This window comes from Nelumbo lutea, chromosome 7 (genome assembly GCF_056320005.1).
Source record: "Nelumbo lutea isolate HS-2025 chromosome 7, American lotus-T2T, whole genome shotgun sequence".
NCBI lineage: Eukaryota > Viridiplantae > Streptophyta > Magnoliopsida > Proteales > Nelumbonaceae > Nelumbo > Nelumbo lutea.
Window position 1 is genome coordinate 10,729,357 of NC_142690.1, and position 23,305 is coordinate 10,752,661.

Here is a 23,305-nt window from a genome sequence, read left to right on the forward strand (position 1 = left end):
AATGGTTTTTTTTAAGCAAATCCACTTGAGTGGTTCGACTGCCTTGGCCAACCACTGCTTTAAAGCCATGTGTTAAATGATAAGAATTTTAAAAAGCGAGCTGCTGCTCGAATCTTTGCCATTTACCCATTCAAAAGCTAAGTCAACAATTTATCATTATTTTTTGAGTCATTTACTAAAACATCCCTATAATTTTATGGACTAAAACTTAACTTGTATTTTTATATTTTATTAAAACACCTCTTATAATTTGCAATCAATTTATTTAATCAATCTTTCAATTAGATAAAAAGTAAAAAATAACAATTTTGACCCTCACATCCATTCAAATAAATTTAATAAAACTAAAAATGAAGATATCAATTTTGCCCCTATTAAAATACAAACAATCATTTGGCCCTATTTGATTAATTTTGTTTTCTGTATGAAGTGTTAGAGTACTTTTGGAATAAATAATCATGCATCCATGCCTTTGAACATTTTCCAATATCATATCATGTTATCATTTTTAGATGGCAAAACAAAAAATTCTCATTTCTTAACCAAAGATTGATTAAGTAAATAGGTGGCAAACTATAAGGATATTTTTGTAAAATGAACTCTTAAAAATATAGGGGTGTTCTAGTAAATTAATATTTATTTTAAAATAAAAACTACTTGATTAATTAATTTAATTAAAATTATCTATCTTCTAAATGGAAGTTAATATATCATTGAATATCTCCAGTGTAATTATATCTAATATATATAAAATTATAGTTAAATTGAAATGTATATAGTCTTACCAAAAAAATGTATGATTAATTGCTTTTATATACCCTATATATTTGATTAAAAACAACTTATATATGCTTTATTGACTAACCCCACATAGCATATATAGGACCACAATTAGTGCATCGTTTAGAGCTGTTAATACCTTCAAATGCTTTCATAATACCAATATTGGCCTAGATTCTATGACGAAAACTAGAAGCTAGAAATATTCTATGTAAAAAGACAGACGAATGCTTTCATAATACCAATATTGGCCTAGATTCTATGATGAAAACTAGAACTAGAAGCTAGAAATAAACTTTGTTAAAAAGACAGACTATCAAAAAAACTGACCCGCCTTTTTAACCTTACCTGATGAACTCAAGGAAAATAAAAAGCACCAACACTCTTAGACTTGTGCTCTTCTAATTAACCAACTAAAGACGAGAAATAATAAACACAGAAATACTTCTGTGTGAGTTAAGTGTACATGGATTCCATTTTCTCTCTCGAGTCACTTGTTCTCCCCTTAGTCCTCCACTATTGCTGCAACTCAACAGCCTCCCATCTCCCTTCTCTCCTTGCTCTCAACTGCAACGACCCACCACCTATCAACACCTCAACAAACAACAAATCCATTGAAGCTCTCCTCCATAATCTAACCATGCAAGATCGTTTGCGATCTCTTGTATAAGTCTCAATGTGGACTGATTTAATGGGCTCATGTAGTGCTAGCTCAATCTCTCCCCCAACTACTTGATTCACTAAGCACTCCATCTCCATGGTATGCCTAAGCTCTGAGGATGTCATAGCTTGGTTGGACGATAGCTACGTTCACTACTACAACCACTACAAGTTCTCTCACTGAATTGACATTTCTAGTGTCGTCCCAATCAAACAAATTATGTCATGGACAAGGCTTAGTTTCAACTGGCCCTCCAAGCTCTCCTCTTGCAACTTAGAGCTGGAATCGGTCTTCCCTCCCTTGCATCTTGGGTTTTTCAATGGGAGGATTTTTTGTGGAGCCAATGGCAATAGGGTTTAAGCTGGACTGACATTCAGCGTGGGTCTTGGGATTTGGTATTTGCTGCATTAAAGAATGAAAAAAAGAAAAAAAGAAAGAAAGAAAATGGCATATTTTGAAAATTTAATGAACAGATAAGGATGTTTTTGTCTTTTACATATCTGTTAGACTTAACTTTTGAAAGGTCAACAATGTATGTGTAGATACGTTTTTAAAGTTCATGGTACATTTAAGTAGTTAGGTTCCTAAAAATACATGGTATATATAAATAATTAACCCAAAAATTGAAATGGATATAGAAATAGATATGAATTTTAGGCAATTTAATAGAGTAATGGAAGAGGAGAGAGAATTAGTGGCATGGGTTATTGAAAGAGAGAGAGTTAATGGCATACTTAATAATGAAAGATAATTAAAAAGTTAATGAGAAAGAGGAGAAAGCTAATGGTGAGTTAATGAAGAAAGATAAAAATCTTAAAAGTGATTGGTCACTTGAGTTATTTTGTTCAACTTTAAAATTAGAAAAAAATAAAACAAACAAAAAAAGGATAGATGCTAAGGACTCAATTTTCCTTGTCCCCATCAAATACTTGTTTTCCTTGACCCTAGGGGTTGGGGATGGGGGCAGGGATTGGGATGGTGAGTGAATTCTCCACCCTGCCCCATCCTCAAGTATATATATATTATATTAAAAACATACATATATAATATTATACATTAAATATATACATTTCAAGATATATTTAAAATGTCTATATTTAAAAAATCTCTTATTATAAGTAAATCTATTTTCTAAAATAATTTTAACATAAAAACTTTAGGGTTTGAGTCCTTGATAGGTAACCCATCTCTTGGGGATTGGGGATGGAGGGTATTTTCTATTGTCAACAAAGAACGAAATCATGGGCAGGGATTTTTTTCCAAAGTTGGGATCGAAAATGGGAAGTATGGACCCCACTCCAAACCTACCTTGTTGCCATTCCTAATAGATGCCCTTAAAAAATAACCAAAATAAAAAAAGTGCCAATTTGGTACATTCCCTTTTATCATTGTATATATATTATAATGGAATATGCCAAGATGGAACTTTCTTTATTTCATGTTATTTTGATTTTTCTCATTTTAAAATTGAACGAAATAACTCAAGTGGCCAATAATCTTTAAGACTTTCACCATTAACTCCATCTCTTCTTTCTCATTAACTTCTTTAGTTATGTCTTATCATCAATTATGCCATTAGCTCTCTCTCCTACTCATTATTCCATTAAATTGCCTAAAATTCATTAACTTTATATATATATATATATATATATATATATATATATATATCCATTTCAATTTAACTATAATTTTAAACACATTAGATATATTTATATTAAATTATAATTATCAATAAAAACAATTATATTGAAATGGATATATATTAGGCTAAATAATCTACTTCAACTTAAAAGATAATTAATTTTTTAATTAATTAATTAATTTATTTATATTTTAGAATAAATATTATTTAATTCACTGTGCAAATAAAACCCTTGTTTTAAATTTTGGCTTAGAGGCTGAATAGTTTTTGCCTCTAGGTCACCGATCAAAGGTTCAACTATTTGGGTTAGACAAATCAAAGCATAACAAATCATCCATTTATATATGTATAATATGATATAATAAAATTACATTTTGTGTGTGTGCGTTATTTTAGATTCAATTTGTATCTTTTATTTTAATTCTTTATTTTTTATAAATGAAAGAGCTGGAAATTAAAATTTGAGACCATAAAATAAGTTTTATTTTTTATATAGTGCAGTTGCAAAGATCATGAAAAGTTACACAAAATAAAAGAAGATCACCCCAATAAGACAACTAAGCACAAAGTTAAGTTTCCTAGAAGTTTTTGATACACTGTATATTGTAACCCATGACCCAATGATTAGATTAAAAGGATCAATGGTTCAACTACCTAGGTTGAATAGATTTTGACCAAATCAATGGCTTTTGACAAAATAATAGGTTTTAAGAAACATAGAACTAGAAATACGTCTAGGTGATAGTTCAAATGGTTTAACCATTTGAGTCAATGATGAGTTGAAAGCATTGAATAAAACATCATAAAAAGTATAGTCCATTTATATTCCATTTGAAATAAGAAAAATAAATTAACCATAGTAAAAATAATTTATTAAATTACTTAAATAAAATAATAATTATTATTATTGATAAAAATATTTCTAATAATACAATAAATAATAAAAAAGGAATAAGATAAATTAAAAACTAATATCCATTAAAATTAATATAAAACTAATACAAAATTATCCAACAATTATTAGTTTTATAATTAATTTTAACTAACAAACTTAAATTGCATTGAAAAATAAGTTTAATATAACTAATTAAATTTAATAAGGATTAACAAAAAATTATTAACCTTAAATTAATTTAAATCAACTTAAATTCTATTTAAAAATGGGAAAATTATAAAAGCCTCATTGGATTTTCTAACAATCCTATGAAGCTCCCCTATATACGTATTGACCTTGACAAAAAACCTCCCATATTGTTTTGAAAAAAGGTGTAGATACTTTCCTTCTATTAACACTCGAAATAGAAAATATTGATGTAATGCATTCATTTTATCTAAATATCAAATTTACCCTTAACTAACTTTACTTAGAAATAAATACAAATCAAAAATAATTTGGTAAAAAATATTTTTCACCTAAAAATAATATGAATATATCTATAAAATAATAATTTGAGCATTAAGATAGAAAAAATAATACAAACTTATCTAGAGCATAGAAAATTAGGCACTCTCACTAAAGTGAGACTTTAATTGTGATTGTGAATAAACTAGACATAACCCAAAAAAAAATGCTTGAATTGGACTTAGATGAACACCTTTTAATTGAAAATGTCATAAACTTTCTTCTACAGTTCTTAATAAAATTCATACATCACATGGGTCTCAACTAGTATATAGATTTATTAGGTGTGCAACTTATAGTTTAGATATATAACAATCAAAGAGAGACAAAAAATGCAAAAAAAAAAAGAAGCAAAAATTGAGTACCTAAACTTAGAAGAAATGGAAAGGAGAAAAAGATTGAAAAAAATGTAAAAAGAGGAATTCAAAAGAAAGAGAAGGAGAAGATTTTAAAACTCAAAATAAGAAAGATCTATAATACGGAAAAGACATGATATGGGAATATATTTATGCAATTAAAGCACACCTTAAATTTGATGAATACCATCTTTTTTCTTTTAACTCTTGATGAATACCATATTGGTGACATCTATTATCATACCGGTTGATTGGCTGTAAGTTTAGTTTAACGGATATGATGTGTTTCCGATATCTTATAAGGATACGATTGTTGAAATTTGGAAAGGAATAAAGATATTATATATTTGAGTTGGAAGAGATTTAATATTGGACCACGTAATCGAAACTTACCTGTTCCCTAGCATTACAACCTTCGTTAGACGCGCGTCAGAGTCGCAACCGATGAATGTGAATCTGTTCCGGGTGTGGGAAAAAGTGAAGGGCAAGGCCAAATAATGACGGAAACTGAAAGTGTCCAGGGTGAAATTCACCAAACCCGATTCGTTGAAGCAATGATATTGGATAAAGGAATATGCGCGCAGTTGGCCTAGCGGTGATATTTCTAAAACCTCCGTCCATTCATTACTGAATGCACTTAACGCAAAAGCAATTTGGAAGACGTCGAAGTGTTGTCGCATCTTAAGTTGAAGCCGTTTCTGTAACACCTTGGGTCTCCAAAGCCGAACGGGTAAGGAACGGTGATGTTGCCGCATTTGTCCTGGCAACCGGGCTTTGCCTCCGACGGGGTTGGTGATATAGCCGCTGTTGCTGGTGCTGACCATAACAAATGGAGAAGAAGCAGTAGCAACACGATCAAAGCCATATAGATTTTAACTATAGTAACCCTTGTTTTGCTTCCTTACTATGTGTCTATGTCCTTTCGCTTTCTCTTATTGATAAACGAGCTGGATCAGTCGGTTCAAGATCAGCAGCGGCAGCTTGTAAATGGGCGAATCACAGAGGTTAATTGCGACTCCTTTTCTTTATACAAGTTGATATTATTATTATTATTATTATTATTTGTTGTTGTTGATAAGTGTGAATGATGTGGTGCAGATTGACTAAGATTTAAATATACACCGAGTCTTTATAAATTGGCTTAATTGTACCTTGGTTGTGTAAATAGATTATAGAATTAAACATAGTAGTAGAGGTGTTCATGATTCGGATAATGAGCATCTATTATTAGTTTTTGAAAACTTGGTAATTAAAATTGAACCGAAGCCAATCGGTTAATCGATTAATCGATTCAGTTAATTTTCGGTTTGGTTCATTGGTTTTTTTGGTTTTTTAATTTTTATAATATATATTATAAAAATACAAAAATATATAATAAAATATTATATTTTAAATAAAAATAATATATAATATATTATAAATATATATATTTATATATAATACATATTTATTAATTTATAATATATGAAAATATAAAATATATATAATGTATAATATACATAAATATATATAAAATATATAGAAATATATACATACCGATGGGTTCAATTAACCTCTAGCTTTCTATATTGATTAACCAAAACCGTACTAGTACCTTCGATTTTTCTAAAAACACCAAACCGACCGGTTCGATTAACTGATTTTTTTATTCAGTTTTGATTGGTTTTTTTGCTCACCCCTAAAACGTACCCTCCATCAATGAAATCTTATCTGTGGATTCATTTAAAATTTTAAAAATTTTATTTTACCCTTTTGTGAAAGAAAAAAAAAAGTAAACGAAGAAGAAATCACTATTATCTTTAAAAAATGCACATGACCAGTGCTCATAAATCAAGACAAACTCTTGAACAATTATGACATAAAAGATTATACTGTTTTGGTAGAGTTCAAATCAGCCACCCACAGTATTGCCCCCAACAATGTCCCACAGCACATCTCCGCCATATATTGAAAACATCTTTCAATGATAATATCAGAAATGATGATATCATCATTGGGAGATGTTCCGAATACACGGCAAGAATGTGTTATGGGATGTTATGGGGGGCAATATTGTAGGGGGCTGATTTGATCTGGTTTTGGTATAATGAAAAAACTATCCTGTTTATTGTCAACTTGTCAAGACAAACCCAGATCTTATCTCATCTTATTTATTGTCAAAATCATAATCTATCCTGCTCTTCAAAGAAAGCTTAGTACTGATTTCTGTTACTAAATGTACTGCTTCATGTGCTTACTGAGAAAGCTAGGTGGAAAACCAGAGCTTTAACAAAAATAACCCCATAAAAAACCATAAAATATAAATAGATAAAACTGAGTATTGGAGGGAAGTACCAAAAAAAATGAATTACCAAGCTACGTATGGGCACCGAGCACCTGTTTGCTGATGTAATGCTCCACTCTTCTTTCGTGAAATCAGAGTTACAATATCCATTAAAAGCTACCTCAACTGCTGATATAAGAGGGAGGCAATAAACCCACCACCCACATGAGTTTGAGAAATTCTGATTAGATTTTGAAACTTTGTAAGGAAGCAAAGGATAAGAGAGTTTTTTTTTTTTTTTTTTTAATTTAGGATATGTTGTAAGGAAACTTTGGAAGTTGAGTTCGTATGGACTCTACATGGAACTCACTCCAAGGGCATTTCACAGTCCATCCACTATCATTAGGCAGAGTTTAAATGTGGTATAAAAGTAAAGTTACATTAATGCAGTTGTATACCAATCGGTTTGAAGTTTATGAATAGTTGTAAATAGATGTGATTATCGATATCAATGGTTGTAAGACTTGATTTGAATAGAATTTTACATCAACTTTTTATGTTTAATTACACCCTATGCAAATACTGACAAAACTGAACCAGATATCTGTATTTATACCACAAATAAACACAGCCTTACAAACATTTTTAATGCTTGTGTTGGGGAGATGTTCCCAATTCATGGGGGATGAGTTGTGTGGGACGTGCTCTCTTGGAAGTCCATTCGTTTGTATACGTTGGTAGCCTAGAAGGTATAGAATGTTAGTTATATGTTTTTCGAGCCATATATTTATAATAAATGTTAAAACGATGGCATATGGATTGATGTGCTCGTGTTCAATTTGATTTTGCATTATAACTTGCGACCATATATACATCCACTTGTCTTGATATGTTGACCCTGTTAATAAGATACTTTTAATAGTTTAATAGGATATAAACATAGTTATTTTGAGAAATTGGGGGGTGGGGGAGTTGGTCATTAGGAAAATGGATCTCATTGCTCAATTTTCCTATGTTCATTTTTTAGTGAAGTTATTTTTTCTGGGTGTTTCCATTTTTGGTTTCTCTTCTAAGTTTTTTATTACAATTGATTCACATTGCTTTCTATTTATCTTAAACCTTTTGTCTCTTGAAATGTTTCCATACCATTGATCTCAATGCCTTTGTAAGGCTTGATTCTTCTTTATTTGGACTTGAACAATTTGGTCTAGTTGTATTTGAATCAACTGGTGTTGGTGACTTGTTTAATGGAGGATGATTCAAATATTGACTTTGGCTTTCTAGAAGAGAATTCATTTTTACCTAAAAAGATTAAAAAAAATAGATAATACAATAGGCTCAAGCAACAACCAAATTTAAAAATTTAGATAAAATTAAAAATTTAGAAAAATTTAAAAATTTTAAATAAATAAAGGTAAAACTATAGACTAATTATTTGAAATCTTTGCTTTGCCATTTACTACTGGAATTGTTATTAGTAACAAGGGAAAACGATTATCAAAAAGACAAATCCATACATTAGGAGTTACCTTTTATTTTTCCTACATTGAAAAGTTTAACTGGAAAAATTAAATATGATGTTCTCTGGTACCAAAAAAATTGAAGAAAAGTGAAATCAGATGTCTTTTAGATTGTTACACCAAAATAAGTTTTCTCTCATAATTGTAGCAGAATACAATAATTAGCCATATCAATAATTAGCCAAATACTACTATAAATTTATTAACGAAATTAATAATATAAGAAAATTCTTTATTTTAGATTAACAACAAAAATTAATTTTAACACTAATTTATCCAACAATACATGGTCAAGATAATCTTTAGATTGGACTCAATCTTACTTAAATGTAATTGCAAGGCTCCTTTTGACACGATTACTTTCAACAAAGCCCGTTTTAATATCCTGACTAGTTTGTTAATTAATAATATTAGGCAAAGTTGCTTGATAAATGTCATTTGGGCACATGGCTTTCTTTCTTTAATTGTTTTAGTACACTTGACCTTGTTGTGTAAATGGTGAGGCGTCCTTGTTGAGCAATCTTAGATTCACGCTTCAGGGCGTGTCTTCCAAGCGAATTGGGATCTGTTGAGCAATCTTAGATTCACCCTCAGACCTCATCCCATTGCACGCTTCCCTCAATTGGCCTTACATCAAGGTATTCAAGTCATCAATTCTAGGGAAAGAAAATGGCCTAGGAATTTTATTTAAACATTATCAATATCACAACATTTGGATAAATTGTTCAATCTAATCCTCAAATTTTCATTTGTATTTGCTTCTGACTTCAAAAGCTCAGGAGTGATACTTTGATTCTTCCTCATCTTCCATGGGTAGAAAATTTGTTCTCTTACCACTCTGAACCTAAATTTATTAGTCTTTGTCCATCATTTGCTGGGTCAGTTTACCGTGCAAAAGCATCAGATCTGATCTGAAATCTTCGACCATAACATTTTTAAGGCTGCGAGTCACCCATGTGTTGTGTGAATGAACATTATCATCATTTGAAGGTTTGACAAGTATTTTCGTGTGGTCTTTAGGTCCATGCTTAAATACAAATTGTCAATTCATACTGATTCTAGCTTGCTGAGTTTTCAGAATATCTCTGCAGTAGCCAGTACCCAGTAGGGGTATCATGGATCCGTTAAGTGCTAATTAAACTTATCAGGTTAAAATTGAACCAGTCTAAATTGGATCTCGGTTGAGGTTGATCCATGCCAAACCGACCGGTTGACATTATACGATGTAACCTTTGTAAAAATAGCCTTACAACGATGGCTTTCGGGTTGAGCTTGACCCAATCTGGTTCAGTATAGCATTTTATTTAGGAACCGTTTGGTTTATCGTTGGAATTAGAATCAGAATAGGAATTGGAATTAGCACAAATGAGATTTTGCTTTCAAGGGAAAGGGAGGGAATGATTTTTTCCCTTAAATGGAGGAATGTCATTTCACCAAAAATGAAAATGAGATTCTAATTCCATTCAACCAAACAGCCAAAATCAAAACGACACATTTCAATTCTGATTCTAGACCTCCATTCAGACAAATTAAACTAGCCCAGATTAGATTTGGGTTGGGTTGGATGTATTTGGGTCGGTTTAGGCTTAACGGAATTCATACCAAATCTGAGGCATTTTCATCGCGTATGCTTGTGACCTTGGACTTGGATTCCACATGGCAACACTTTTGAGGATGAGCTCCGTCATGTTTCTGTTGGCTGTTGCCAAGGCTTTTTTTAAGAGGCAAACCAATTCCAACTTCCAAAATCACAGACATTGAAAATCATCATGATTAAATGACTCTAGATCGTATGATTTATTTATTTATTTATAAATATATTTATGAGTACTATAGAAAATATTTGAAGAGAAACATGCATTTGGATTATATTTTTCTTATTTTTGCCAATTTGGGGATGAGATTATCTTCAATTTTACTTTTTTTTTTTTTTTTTTTTAACTTGATTGCATGTAAACAGAGAAACACGCAAAATTGAATGTGTTTCAGAACTTTGTGTTTACATCCAAGGGAGATTCTTACAAAATTCACCATTGTTGGTCAAATTACAACCTTTGTTTGTGAGCAGTTGTACCTGAAACAAAATTTGTACTTTTTGTCTTATTTGCATCCATCCATTAATAATGCAAATTTTATATCAGAAAAATTAATGCAAAATTTGCAATTCCTCCAACCTTATCCATGTAAAGTGGGGATCACATCAACTCGCTCCATGCCTTACTCCGAGTTCACATCCAATGAACCCTTAGGTTCACAGGAAGCATGTATGAGATGAACACGTCCTCTCATTGGTCATAACAATGACTTGACGGGAGTTTCATCGTTAACCGGGTTCCGTTGGTTGAACTGGCCATTAACAGACAAGAAGAAACACCACAAATCCTATTTTCAAGCTTGCATGCCACAATCGTGCGACCCTTCTCCAGCGCGCAATGCTTGTTTCACGAAAAGGCTTTCAATCGTGGGAACCCTAGAAAAGAATAAGTTGCAGCAATTTCCTTTCAATACTCGCTCAGCGAGAACGGTGATTTGATCATCGGAACTCGATTATACAAGGGACAACCAACAGGAAAGGTCAGAAGTTGTTATGACACCATCGATCAAAGGGGCAACAAGAGATTCTATTATAAGTAACACGATTCGGTCAGGCCTCCGAAGGTTTAAGATGATGACGGCCAAGAAAGAGAGAGAACATTGGAAAGAGAGAGGAAGAAAGGGGAGAAGGGAGAATCCCTATTTGAGAAACCCTCGGTTAAGATTATTGGATTTGTCGTCCCTTAGGGAAGATTTGTTAAAGCCAAGGCTATAAGGAGAAGGACTTTAAAGGAAACGGAAAGGGGATTTTTTCTTTATGTTGACTATTAAGGGAGTATCATTAGGGTTTCGTCGCATGTCTAGTGAGATCCTTAGAAGATAAGGTTTCATATCTCTTAAGAATTATTTATGCATGCTACTTCTTTCTGTAACCCTTTTAAATTGACGTGGCGCAAGTGACTTTATTATTTACATTGCTCACATTTACTAAGACCACGGGGCATCCCATTACAAGCGTAATTTAAAGAAACATGCGTTTTCGATATTTATTCCCGATCTACAGTAATTTCGTATTTGTTTGAAATTCATCATGGGTTTGCGTGTGTCAAAATCTCATCACAAGTTCACATGTGTCTAAGATTCATTGTAGATCTGCGTAGGTCAAAGCTCATCGCAACCTATTTCGGGTACGAGTTCATCACAAATGTCCAATGAGTTGTAAACTCATCACAAGTGTCCGTGTAGTGTTGGTTTGACACCCTCCATGCTCTAATGATCTTAATAACCACTATGTACTTACACCAGCCCCCTGCTTATCAGTAAGTGGGAACTGACTGATAAGAATTTTTGTCATCGTGTTTACTTTGTAGTTTCGTGATGGGGCGATGAGCAACAAGATTGTAGATGTAGTTGGTATCTTGATCTTTTCTGTTCAATTTAGTGATTGTTCCTTTTCTTGATGAGATGCTTTGCAAACTTTGTTTATAAAAATTTTTATTTGGATATGTTGAATCACACTTGTCAATAAGCATTTTGGCATTCATCTTAGTAATGTCCTTGGATGGAAATCGGTTTTGAGCTAACTTTCATTCATTCTGTGCTTTAACCCCCCTATTTCTTGATAGAAGTTATTGTATCAAGAAACAAGTGAAATGAATAATTGGTTAGTTTAATGTTCAGCCCCCCATGTATTTTGATAGAATGCCTTCTATTGAGAAACACTTAAGTGAGGTTTACTTGATGTGCGACCTTTGTGGTCCTCCTCTGTGTGTGTGTGTGTGGGGGGGGGGGGGTTGCATGGGTGTTTAGTGGACAGAGTACCCAGTCCCCTTCATTTTGATAAAAGGTCTTGCTAGTAAAGCATTGGACAAGGAAAATATGGCACAAAGGCAAGCCCCCCCCACCCATTTATTGTACAAGATTTTGGAATATGCTAATGTTGATGTGATTTGAGCATTTATTGTCATCGATTTGCAATATATTGATATTCTTGTGACAATAATGTGGATTGTTGCAGCTTGACTTGGTTATGTCATCGCAACTAAGTGTTTGTGGCACTCCATCTAAACCTCTAAGCCTGGAGTAGTCCTTGATATACAACAAAGAGTTCTGCAGCTTCCACTAAATTTAAAGATATTCTTCCTCCTGAGATTTGAATATATTCCAAGCGTCAGTTGAGGAGGATGGTTCCAAAGCAAAATTCATTAGAAGATATCTTCCCTACATCTATAAAAATGATGCCATCTATTTGTGGTTGCACAGATATAGTAACTTGGAACTTAAAGTTGGTAATGTCTTATGCAAAGTGGGAGAAATTGAGAGATTGTTAAAAACATTATTGGTTTTGTGTAAAATCCAATGATTTGAAACAATATTATCTTTGAAAGATTTTTCATTTTGCGCAAACTAGATGTAGTAAAGCACAATTGCATACCAACTAAGAGTTTTTAGAAAACTGTTTTTCTCAGTAAAAAGATTGCTTAAATGTAAAATGCAATCCTACCAATTTGCGTAATGTGAAAAATTAATACTCCAAGGTGAAGCAAAAAATAATAGATTGGGTGAAGGAATAGTCTAGAAAAAGGTGGTTCAAAGTTCCAGATTGATTCTGGCAAAACATACATAACTGACCCTAAGAAGAGAAAATCTATGTTTTAACATGTATGAAGTTTTGAATAATTCGCCACATGAACAACTGGTAGTGAGGTGGGTAGGGAAGCTTCCAAATCTATTTAAAACACTTTTTAAGATGATTAGAGACATTCGGAAGAGAATCTTGAATTAAGTCTCTATAAGTTGTAGCAATAGAAAATTTACCCGAATGGTATTTTGTCGAGATCCAAGAAATGGAAGTATTGGTTGGATATATTGGAGTCTGTAAGATCTGATGAATCTGATCTATATTGAAAAATTGTTGTAGAATGGGGGTATTCTAAGCATTATGATGAATGATATTATTGAAAGTAAGCTAGGATACATTGAATGAAACGGGTTGAGGTATCATGTGGAATGTTTCAACTGATTGGATCCAAGGTAGTTGAGCAATATGTTCAAAGGAAGAAGGTTTAACTAGGAAACCTAATTCTCGATTTCCAAAATAGAGAACTCTAGGAAGGGATAATGGTCGGAAAAAATGACTAAAGGGTAGGTACTTTGACTTCCAGATTTGGGCCCATAACTTATGTTGCTCATTAAGGTATCTCCAAGCTAGCTTTTTGAGAAGAATTAGATTGATTAACTTAATATGCTTGAAACCTAATCCTCCTGAAGATTTAGGGATAGATAATGAATTACAAGAACTCCAATGGAACGGATGGGCATTGGAATCAGATATGGCCCACCAATAAATCTTTTATAATTTGTTCTATATGGGTTAGGGTTTTTTGGGGAAGTTGAACCATAGACATGGCATTGCTTTCCGGTTATTAAGTTTGGCTTTGAGGTTGTCCAAGATATAGGAAAGTTGAGAGTGTTTATTATGACCCTAAATTAGAGGTAGGCCAAGATATTTAGAATTTGCATGGAGGTTTTTTGAATATGAAACTGACAACGATCATTCTTTGATGCCTAGGGTTAGTGTTTCCATTGAAATAAATTCCAGATTTTTCTAAGTTGATCAGTGGTCTTGAGGCATCTTGGAAGTTTTGCAGAATAGTATTAAGATTATCTAGTTTATCTCTATGTCCTCTCATGAAAAGAAGAATGACATCTGCAAAAAATAGATGGGTAATTGATGGAGTTCTAGCAGATATTTGGATACCTTGCAGTTGTTGGTCATTTTGGCTTTGACAATCATTGGAGTGAGACATTCCATGGTTAGGATAAATAAATAGGGGGATTTGATAGAATTTTTCCTTCTAAAATACCCCTATCTAAGTCCTCTTGTAGGTAGAATTTTTCCTTCTAAAATACCATTAATTAGAATGGAATAAGAGACAGTGGACAAACATTCTAGGATGATTTGATAGAAGTCTTCAGAAAAGTTAAGGTTTTTAGTATTGTAAGAAAAAAAAACCATTCTAGTCTGTCAAACAATTAGATTGTAGGCTTTATTGATTCCAAGCAACGGATTTATACTAAGAATGTTAGTATGTGCAAATTATGTTTTTTCCATTTCACATGTGCAAATTATGTTTAATGGTAAGGTTTGGGACGTTAGTCTCTAAGTTCAAGTTTTTATTGAAAAAAAAAAATAAAGAGGAAAACTTATTGTCCAATTGAATCAAAGGAGAGGTTAAACCAAAAACAGGAAAATTTAACCCAGTGCTTGCTTGTCAAATTGCCCAAACCCTAGATGTGCAAATGTTATTAACAACAACAAATTGTTTTTGCAAGAAACCCAACCCCAAAACTGGAGCATAAATCTTTTTGCTCTGTTTCTTCTTCATTAGTTCGTTTTCTTTGGGCACTATTAACAAACGGAAATCGTTTTGCAAGAAACTTGGCCCAAGAACAAGGGTGGAAATCATTTTCCAGAAATAATGTTTCTTCTTTACTGGTTCGCTTTCTTCTTTGGGCATCATTAACAACCGGAAATCTTTTTGCAAGAAACTTAACCCAAGGACGGGTGGAAATTAATCTTTTTGCAAGAAACAATGTTTCTTCTTCACTGGTTTGTTTTCTTCTTTGTGAACCATTAACAAGAGATTTGCATATTTTTCAATCGTTTGACTTCATCAATATTATAAAAACAATAACCCATTGTTTTTACAAAAGCCTTGAACAACCACTCAAGTGAAGAAACACTCTTGTTTCTTATCAAAGGATTTCATTTCCTGGATTTTCTTGTAAAAAGATTTTTAAATTGGTGGTTAATAGTGTATGCACATTCTGGTTTGGAAAGTCTCGAGTTTCCATTATTTTTTTGGTTTAGCCTCTTCCCTAATTCAGCTGGACAGTCAAATTTCCTATTTTTTCTCCACCTTTTTCTTATTTTTCAGATATCAAATTTCATTGGAAGTGTATCACATCCCACACCAAATAGAATGCAAGAAATCCGGGTTCTTGGGTTGGGCCTATTAAAATTTTGACTAACTTCTAAATTGGGTTAGGCCAAAGTTGGAAGGGTTTGAACCATGATACTAGAAAGATACAGTAAAGCTCAGTTTGGAAAGACTACAAATACAAATATGTAATACAAAATAATATAAAATGCAAGGTTTTTTTGTTCTGATACGATTATATAATTAATGATAATTAATGATATATAAGGATCTCATGTTATGTTTCTTTTTTGTAATTTTTATTATATTTTATATCTAAAACGGTAAATTACATACATACATACATATTCTTTTTGTTTAAAACATTTGTTTAATAAATACATACATATAAACAACTTTCTTTTTAATATCATTTTTCTTACAATTATATTATCAAAAATGAAGTCCGAAGTTGTTATATAATAGGCAATTATAGATGCCAAGTGCTGAGTCCTTCTGAGGTCTATGTGTGGTGCAGTAAACAAGACACTAACACTGTATCCAGGTGCATCACTTTCTGTTTTAAACAATTTGTCTGTGAGTAGTTCATAGCTTGTTATCATAGACGGAGTGTATAATTGTTACTAAGCTAGGTTGTGTTGTTAAGTAGTATTTTATAGCTTCTATGGTACCTATTTTGTGATAATTCAAGTTTTGTATTTCCATTTGTTATACCTAAGATCTTCTATGCTGTTCCATTTATCTTTCTATGAATTGTTTGGAAGATTTGGCCAGTTTTTCTTAATTCCATGCTGGTGGTTGCTTGAAATAAGAGCTTCTTCTACTTTCTCTGCTTCTGAAAACAGAAATGCTCATGAACACAGGGTAGCATCTTCTTCATGTCCTTTCTCTGCGGTTATGAACAGAATCAATACAAAAGGGCGCCCTGTTTATGTAAGCACAGTAGCCATGTTTTCTGTTATTTCTCCCAATCTGTTCTGGATGACTTTGGTCTCTTAACAATGTGGCATCTTAGTTAACCCCATCCACTAAAACCCTTTCTTGTTGTCCTTTCTCTCTTCTCGAGTGTCTTCTCAAAATTGTTGAACTTTTTATTCTTCATAGAATTTGGCTTGATTCTATGAGGTTTGGTTTGCACTTTGTATGTTAGGCAATAAGAAACACCATGACCTTTAGTGTTCTTTTGTCCACTTAAACTACAGGTTCAGGCTCAGTTGGTAATGTTTGGGAGGTAACCCAGACTTGGAATCCAATACCTCCCACCATTACTAATAATCACCACCAATAAACTACCTAGCTATTATTGGGGAAAAGACTTGTAATTAAACTATCATCGTCAACATCATTTGCAGCATCACGTTGTTATTACACCTTATATGGAATATGACATTCTGATCTGCACTTGATGGGCCCTTACCAATCCACCTGAATGAGTAATCATTCTGCATCATGTTTCATGTTCCATATGATCCACCTTCATAAATACTGTCCCTCTTTCAGTCACTTGGTGAATTAAGCAGCCTGTTTCCTGCATTCTTCCTCCAAGAACTTCGCTGAATCCCAATGGTGTTTTTCTATTCTCTTCACGGAAGCTTTGCTTGTTAGGACAAACTAGGCAAAAGCTTTTGACCATCAGTTTGAACCTCTTCGGGTTTCCATTGTTAAGGTGAACGGTACTACGCTAGATTGAAAAAACACCACTATAACAACTGCATTTCTATGTTTCCATTCTCTTGCAGGAACATGAGGTAGCGGTGTCAATCTACCATTTTAGATTGGATCCAATCCGATCCAAGCCTTATCAAATCGGATTTGGACGGTCCATACTACCAAGGTAATCAGGTAACACACCAGACAGGTGATTATTTTGCAGCTCCCTGCATGATGTAAATGTTTATGATAATGCCTCTCTAAATAACAAATGCACCACCCACAATCAAGTTTGCAGCCCAACACTCAGGGGAATGAATCAATAATTGAATCTACAACATTTCAACTTGTTATCTGTTGCACTTTTCATGTCATTGAATCTATGCAGACATAAATTTCAGTGAATTTTTCTGTGAAATTCCAGTGAATTTTTATCTGGAATTTCAGTGGATTTTGTGTTACTTTAGTTCATTTTCCTGTAGAATTTTGGTGAATATTTCTGTGAAATTTTAGTGAATATTTATGTGGAATTTCAGTGGATTTTTGTGGAACTTTAGTTCATTTTTTTGCAGAATTTCAGTGAATATTTCTGTGAAATTTTAGTGAACTTTTGTGGAAATTTAGTTCATTTTTCTGTAAAATTCCAGTGAATATTTCTGTGAAATCAATACCCTTATAAACCAAATATTACGGTAAAAACAAAACCAAGACCTACAAACATTCTCATAAAAACCCATGTCCATAGGTGGAGGAGCTGAAATCCACTATTAAAAGAGCAATGGAGAGATACCCATACAAACATTCTCATAAAAACCTTAAACCCCAATAAACCCAACCTCTCACTTTCAACTTGTTATATATTTTCTCGCACAAGGCAAAAATACATAAAAAAAAAAATCCCCAAACAACAAATATTATAATGCATTCAGATCAAACCATAAACTAAAACTGAGAGACTATAAAATTGTAACCTGTAAGATGATGGCAGAAGCTTTTGTAATGTAGCAAAAGTACTCGAACATGAGGCTACATGATCCACCTAAAGCATTAATTATTGAGTGACAAAAGCATAGCATTTTTCTTTATTTTTGGTAGAATACAAACACACAGCATGTAAATTTTTAACCTGTAAGAACTAAAAATGAAATATTTTCTGATATGCTAAAGACAGCTAAGATGATGAGTTTGGTAGTAGTGGTTTTTCCTCCAGTTGTGAACTGATATCATTCCCTAAACTTCTATGCCCGGTTGAAGTTGATGTTCCACTCCATAGACCATAAGGTTCATCTATTATGTATTCCACCTCTGGGATGTTCGGTTGAATTTGAGAATGCCCTTTAACGCTCCTTAAACCTTCAAGCTCCAATGCAACTTCTTTCATTGTGGGCCTTTCTTTCCCATTTAAATTCAAGCATCTCTTTGCAAGGTGAGCAATTTTTTGGAGCTCCTCTTTTCTACCCTCTTTTATAACATGACTATCAAGAATATCAAAAAGATGGTTCTCCTCCATTGAAGAAACAAAATATGTGACCAAGTTCTTCCCTTCTGCTTGTCTAGTAGAAGAAATTGGCTTCTCCCCTGTTAGGAGCTCTACAAGAACAACCCCAAAACTATAAACATCACTTTTGTCTGTGAATTGGCTTGATTGAAAATACTCAGGGTCCAAGTATCCAAAGGTCCCTTGTACAATTGTGGTTAGATGAGTTTTATCAATTTCAGTTGACCTTGAAGTCCCAAAATCTGAAACTTTAGCTCTACCCTTATCATCTAAGAGAATGTTTGAAGATTTTATGTCTCTATGATAGATTGGTATAGAAGCTGCTGAATGTAGATAAGCAATTGCTCCCGCAACTTCGGTAGCAATTCTTAAACGATTGTTCCATGACAATGGGACATCCTCACTTTGATGATGGATATTGTAGGAGAGTGTACCACCAGAGATGAATTCATAAACTAGCAACGGAATTTCTACCTCCAAGCAACAACCTAACAATTTGACCACATTCCTATGATTGATCTGAGACAGTATAACAACTTCATTTATGAATTGTTCAAGTTGACTTTCATCCACTATTTTGGATTTCTTTACCGCCACGATTCTTCCATCTAGTAACATACCTTTGTATACTGTACCTTGGCCCCCTTGACCCAAAATCCGATTCTCATTATATTGATCTGTTGCCTTTTCTAACTCTTCTGCAGTAAAAAGCTTTATTTTCTCAACATTACCTTCCTTATTTGAGACTTGTTGGTGCAATAACAATCCACCATTTCTCTTGAAATAGCTTTCTTTACGTTTCTCCATTTGCTTTTTCTTCAATACTCGGTAAAACCAGTAACTAGCAAGTATTAACACAACACCTAAACCCACACCTGCATCATCCATATAACTTAGAGGAGTCAGAAATCAACCCAAACAAAAAATAAGTAAATGGTAGCTGTTCGATTGGAAAAGCACAAACACACATGGACTTCCTATTAAAGTTATTCGCTGAGCTTCCTAGCAAAACTGAACTAGAATTTACATTGTGTCCCTCTCTTATTTTCTATTAAACCAAACAGAACCTTATTGTAGTTACCTATGAGGACTTGTATCACCACCAATTTTGTTCGAGAAGGCGGAAGAGGGATGCAACCCCGTCCATTTCTTTTTCCATCCCCTTCCATTCCAGGTGGGCAAGAGCAGTTGTAGCTCCCAGGAGTATTTGTGCAAATACCATTCAGTGAGCAATCATGGTTTTCTGGGTTGGTGCATTCATCGATGTCTGCAATCAAATCAAATGAAATCTCTAAAAAACCCACTCATGGGAAAAAGAAGAACAAAGAGAAGAAGGGGATGATTAACTCAGGGATGTTTGGAACAGTGGCTGTTTTTCAAAAAAAAAAAAAAACAGTGTTATGTCGGATTCACATAGACGTTTATGTATCTTATTGTTTGGTTCAACTGATTATTAAAAAATCGGGTATATTTTGAAAATCAGGATCCCACCGATGCATGAAATGTCAAATTTATGCATAAGTTTGGCATTTCATGCATCAGTGAACCGTTATAAAAAACGGTGATGAAAATCACCTTACCAAATAATATAGTGTTGTTCACTGCCTATGTGGTAGAAATGTTTTTTTTTTGTGTGTGAAAGCGGGTCTTGAAAACATGAACATTTTTTCTTAAAAATCGATTCCAAAAAACTTCCACTCTTCCAAACACCATGTTAATTAATTAGTTACATACCTTGGCAACCATCATCAAGATAAGGGTTGCCCTGGTAGCCTTGTGAACAGTTGCAAAGATATCCCCAACCATTGGGGGAATTAAAGCATTGGCTGTTGCCGCGGCAGGCGTAATTGGGATCAGTGGTTGAAGCATTCTCGCACCAATACCCCTCTATTGCCCAATCGAGTGCCACTGGAACCCTTCCTCTGTTTCTGGTATAGAAATCATAGCCCAGGAGATCGGGTACTGAAAAGTAGTTGTACCATTTGTACTCAGCAATGAAACCATACTTGCAAGGATTGGGATCCACGAATTTGTCGTTTGGGTTATTAGGGCTGATGGTGTCAATGGTGGGGTCGAAAGTCTTTAAACCTTCAGGGATTTTGATCTGGCAACAGCCATCCCTCTCTATACAAGTCCCATTGGCAATGGATTTCAGCTCATCGCAATAGTTGGTGCACCCATAGCTGTATAATGTGCTGCGGATCTTCCCGCTGCAGCAAAAGAGTTTTAAATTTCTCATTAAGTTCCTCCCACTCCAAACAATTATAGGATAAATTACATACAGCCACATTGTAATTGTAGTAAGTAGTAACAATTAACTCCCTGACCTAAACTTATTGCGTTCCATCAGAGAACATCCCCTGAGACTGGGAGAGTGGGAAGGACTAAGAGAATGGGATTTATTGGTTCCCCATTGAAGGGCTTGACTCAGATTATCTATTTCTAGGCTTGCTCTTACAAGTTAGATCCTAAAATAGAAATTAAAATGATCTAGAACAGCAGTTGACTAAAGACGTACAACAAATTAAAGGGAAATGGAGTAGAAGAAACACAGATGAGATATGCTGGAGGACATGAATGAATCATTTATGAGAGTAGATGGAGGATTACCTGTTTGTCTCAACTCATCAATGCCTAGGGCTCAATTTTTGTTTGGTGTGGGGTGTTGCTCTCTTTTTCTATGGGAGAAAAGTTACCACTTTGGGTCCGACTATGATATGGAAAAGATATAATATCTGAAAAATAGGGGCAAAATGTTGGAATTTAAGGTATTGGAGGTCTTTACGGGTTATCGCAAAACAATGTTCAGCGGCTAACTGTTTACCACTCCTATAATTTAGGATATAATTATAACTAAAATGTAAGACCATCCTATAAGCATACTGTCAATGAGTTTAGCCCCGACCCTCTAACTAAATATTATACCTCATAATTATATGCATATACATAATTATACATTCATCAAAATTCAAAGCTCTTCTGATATCACGGCCAGTCCCCCTGAATATATAGAGAGAGAGAGAGAAAGAAAGAGAGAAACCCAAATCAATATCTACAGAAAATTTATGTCAAATGAAAGATGTGATATTAGAATAGGTTTGATCAATCAAACTCCTATGGGAGCAAGATCCCTATGTAACACATAAAAACATGCTAATAATAACGTGCTTGAAATTTACCTGTTATTCCCAACGGTTATACTTATATAATCCGTCATACTTGCTTCAGCGTCGCAACCGATGACCGTGAATCTGTTGCTGGAGGAAAAAGTGAAGGGCAAAGCCAAAGTACGGAAACCGAAAGAGCCGTCTGAGGAATTCACCAAACCCGATCGGTTGTAGCATCCATATTTGATATTTGAATATATGCGCAGTTGGCCTTGTGGTGATATTTCCAAAACCTCCATTGAAAGATTACGGAGTTTACTTACTTGCAAAAGCAATTTGGGAGGCGTGGAAGTGTGGTCGCATGTTAGATTGAAACCTTTTCTGTAACAGCTTTGGTCTCCATCTGCAACACCGAAGGGGTAGGGAACGGTGATGTCGCCGCATTTGTCTTGGCAACCGGCCTTTGCCACCGCCACCGACACCGACGGAGTTGATGATATAGCCACCGTTGCCGGTGCTGCTGTTGCTGACCATAACATTAACAAATGGAGCTCGAGAAGTAGCACCAGCATTGTCAAAGCCATTAGCTTCGCTGCTGTAATCGTCGTTTTCTCTCGTTTATAGGTCAGGGCGAGATGGGTCAGTCGACTTTATTTCTCTTTATGGGTTGTCAGTCAGTTCAAGATGGGCAACTTGAAAATGGACGTTTTCCTCAAGTTGATTTTTTTCGACAAAAGTCTGGCCCCCGCTGTTCCCTTTGACTCGCGTGGGGAGTGATTTGGTTTGAAGGAAAAGGTTTGGTTTCTCTGCCTTTCCCTCCCCTTACCTACTTTTTTTTCCTTCCTTGCCTCAAAGTTTATCCACATTTTTTATTTTTTCCATCTTTTCACATACCGTGTTGATCTATTCAGCTTTTTGTTATCCAATAATAAAATAGACTGGACTTTCAATTTGTGTAATCAGTTGCATAGTTGATTACGAAGCCCATTTTATGTAAGATAACTTTTCATTTTTATTAAATAGCTAGTAAAAGTATACATGCGTTGCATGTGACAATATCAAATGATGATGGTAATAATAATCAGTAATCAAATGACCTTATTGGTTGAACCATTAAACTATTTAACTAGAAAAATGGATTATGATTAAGACATTAACTCATTTTTTCTTTGTATTTTAGCCATTTCTATCTTTACTAACAATAATTCTTATTTTCCAAATATATTTTTGTTTAATATGAAGAATATATAATATTAATGCATGTTCAAATTTTTTATAAAATTTATAAAAAAATCTATTTTTTTATTTTTTATTATTTAATTTATGAGATAATAAAAATTATTTATTTACCAAGAGGAAATGTAATAACAATATATTGTTTGAATATTGGTTTTTAATATTGTGGTTAAATCAATTATTTATGTATATATATATATATCATTTATATAT

General features: G+C 33.6%; 1 protein-coding gene across 1 annotated transcript; it reads right to left on the reverse strand.

Annotated features, from left to right (window-relative positions):
• Positions 1-18,202: 18,202 nt before the first annotated feature.
• On the reverse strand, positions 18,203-22,612 carry LOC148845055 (wall-associated receptor kinase 5-like). Its single transcript, XM_088956066.1, has 4 exons — positions 21,929-22,612; positions 20,484-20,959; positions 19,831-20,016; positions 18,203-19,624 (listed from the first exon to the last, which is right to left on the reverse strand). The coding sequence occupies exons 1-4, from the start codon at positions 22,438-22,440 to the stop codon at positions 18,423-18,425; spliced, it is 2,376 nt and encodes a 791-aa protein (XP_088812192.1). The 5' UTR covers positions 22,441-22,612; the 3' UTR covers positions 18,203-18,422.
• Positions 22,613-23,305: the final 693 nt, after the last annotated feature.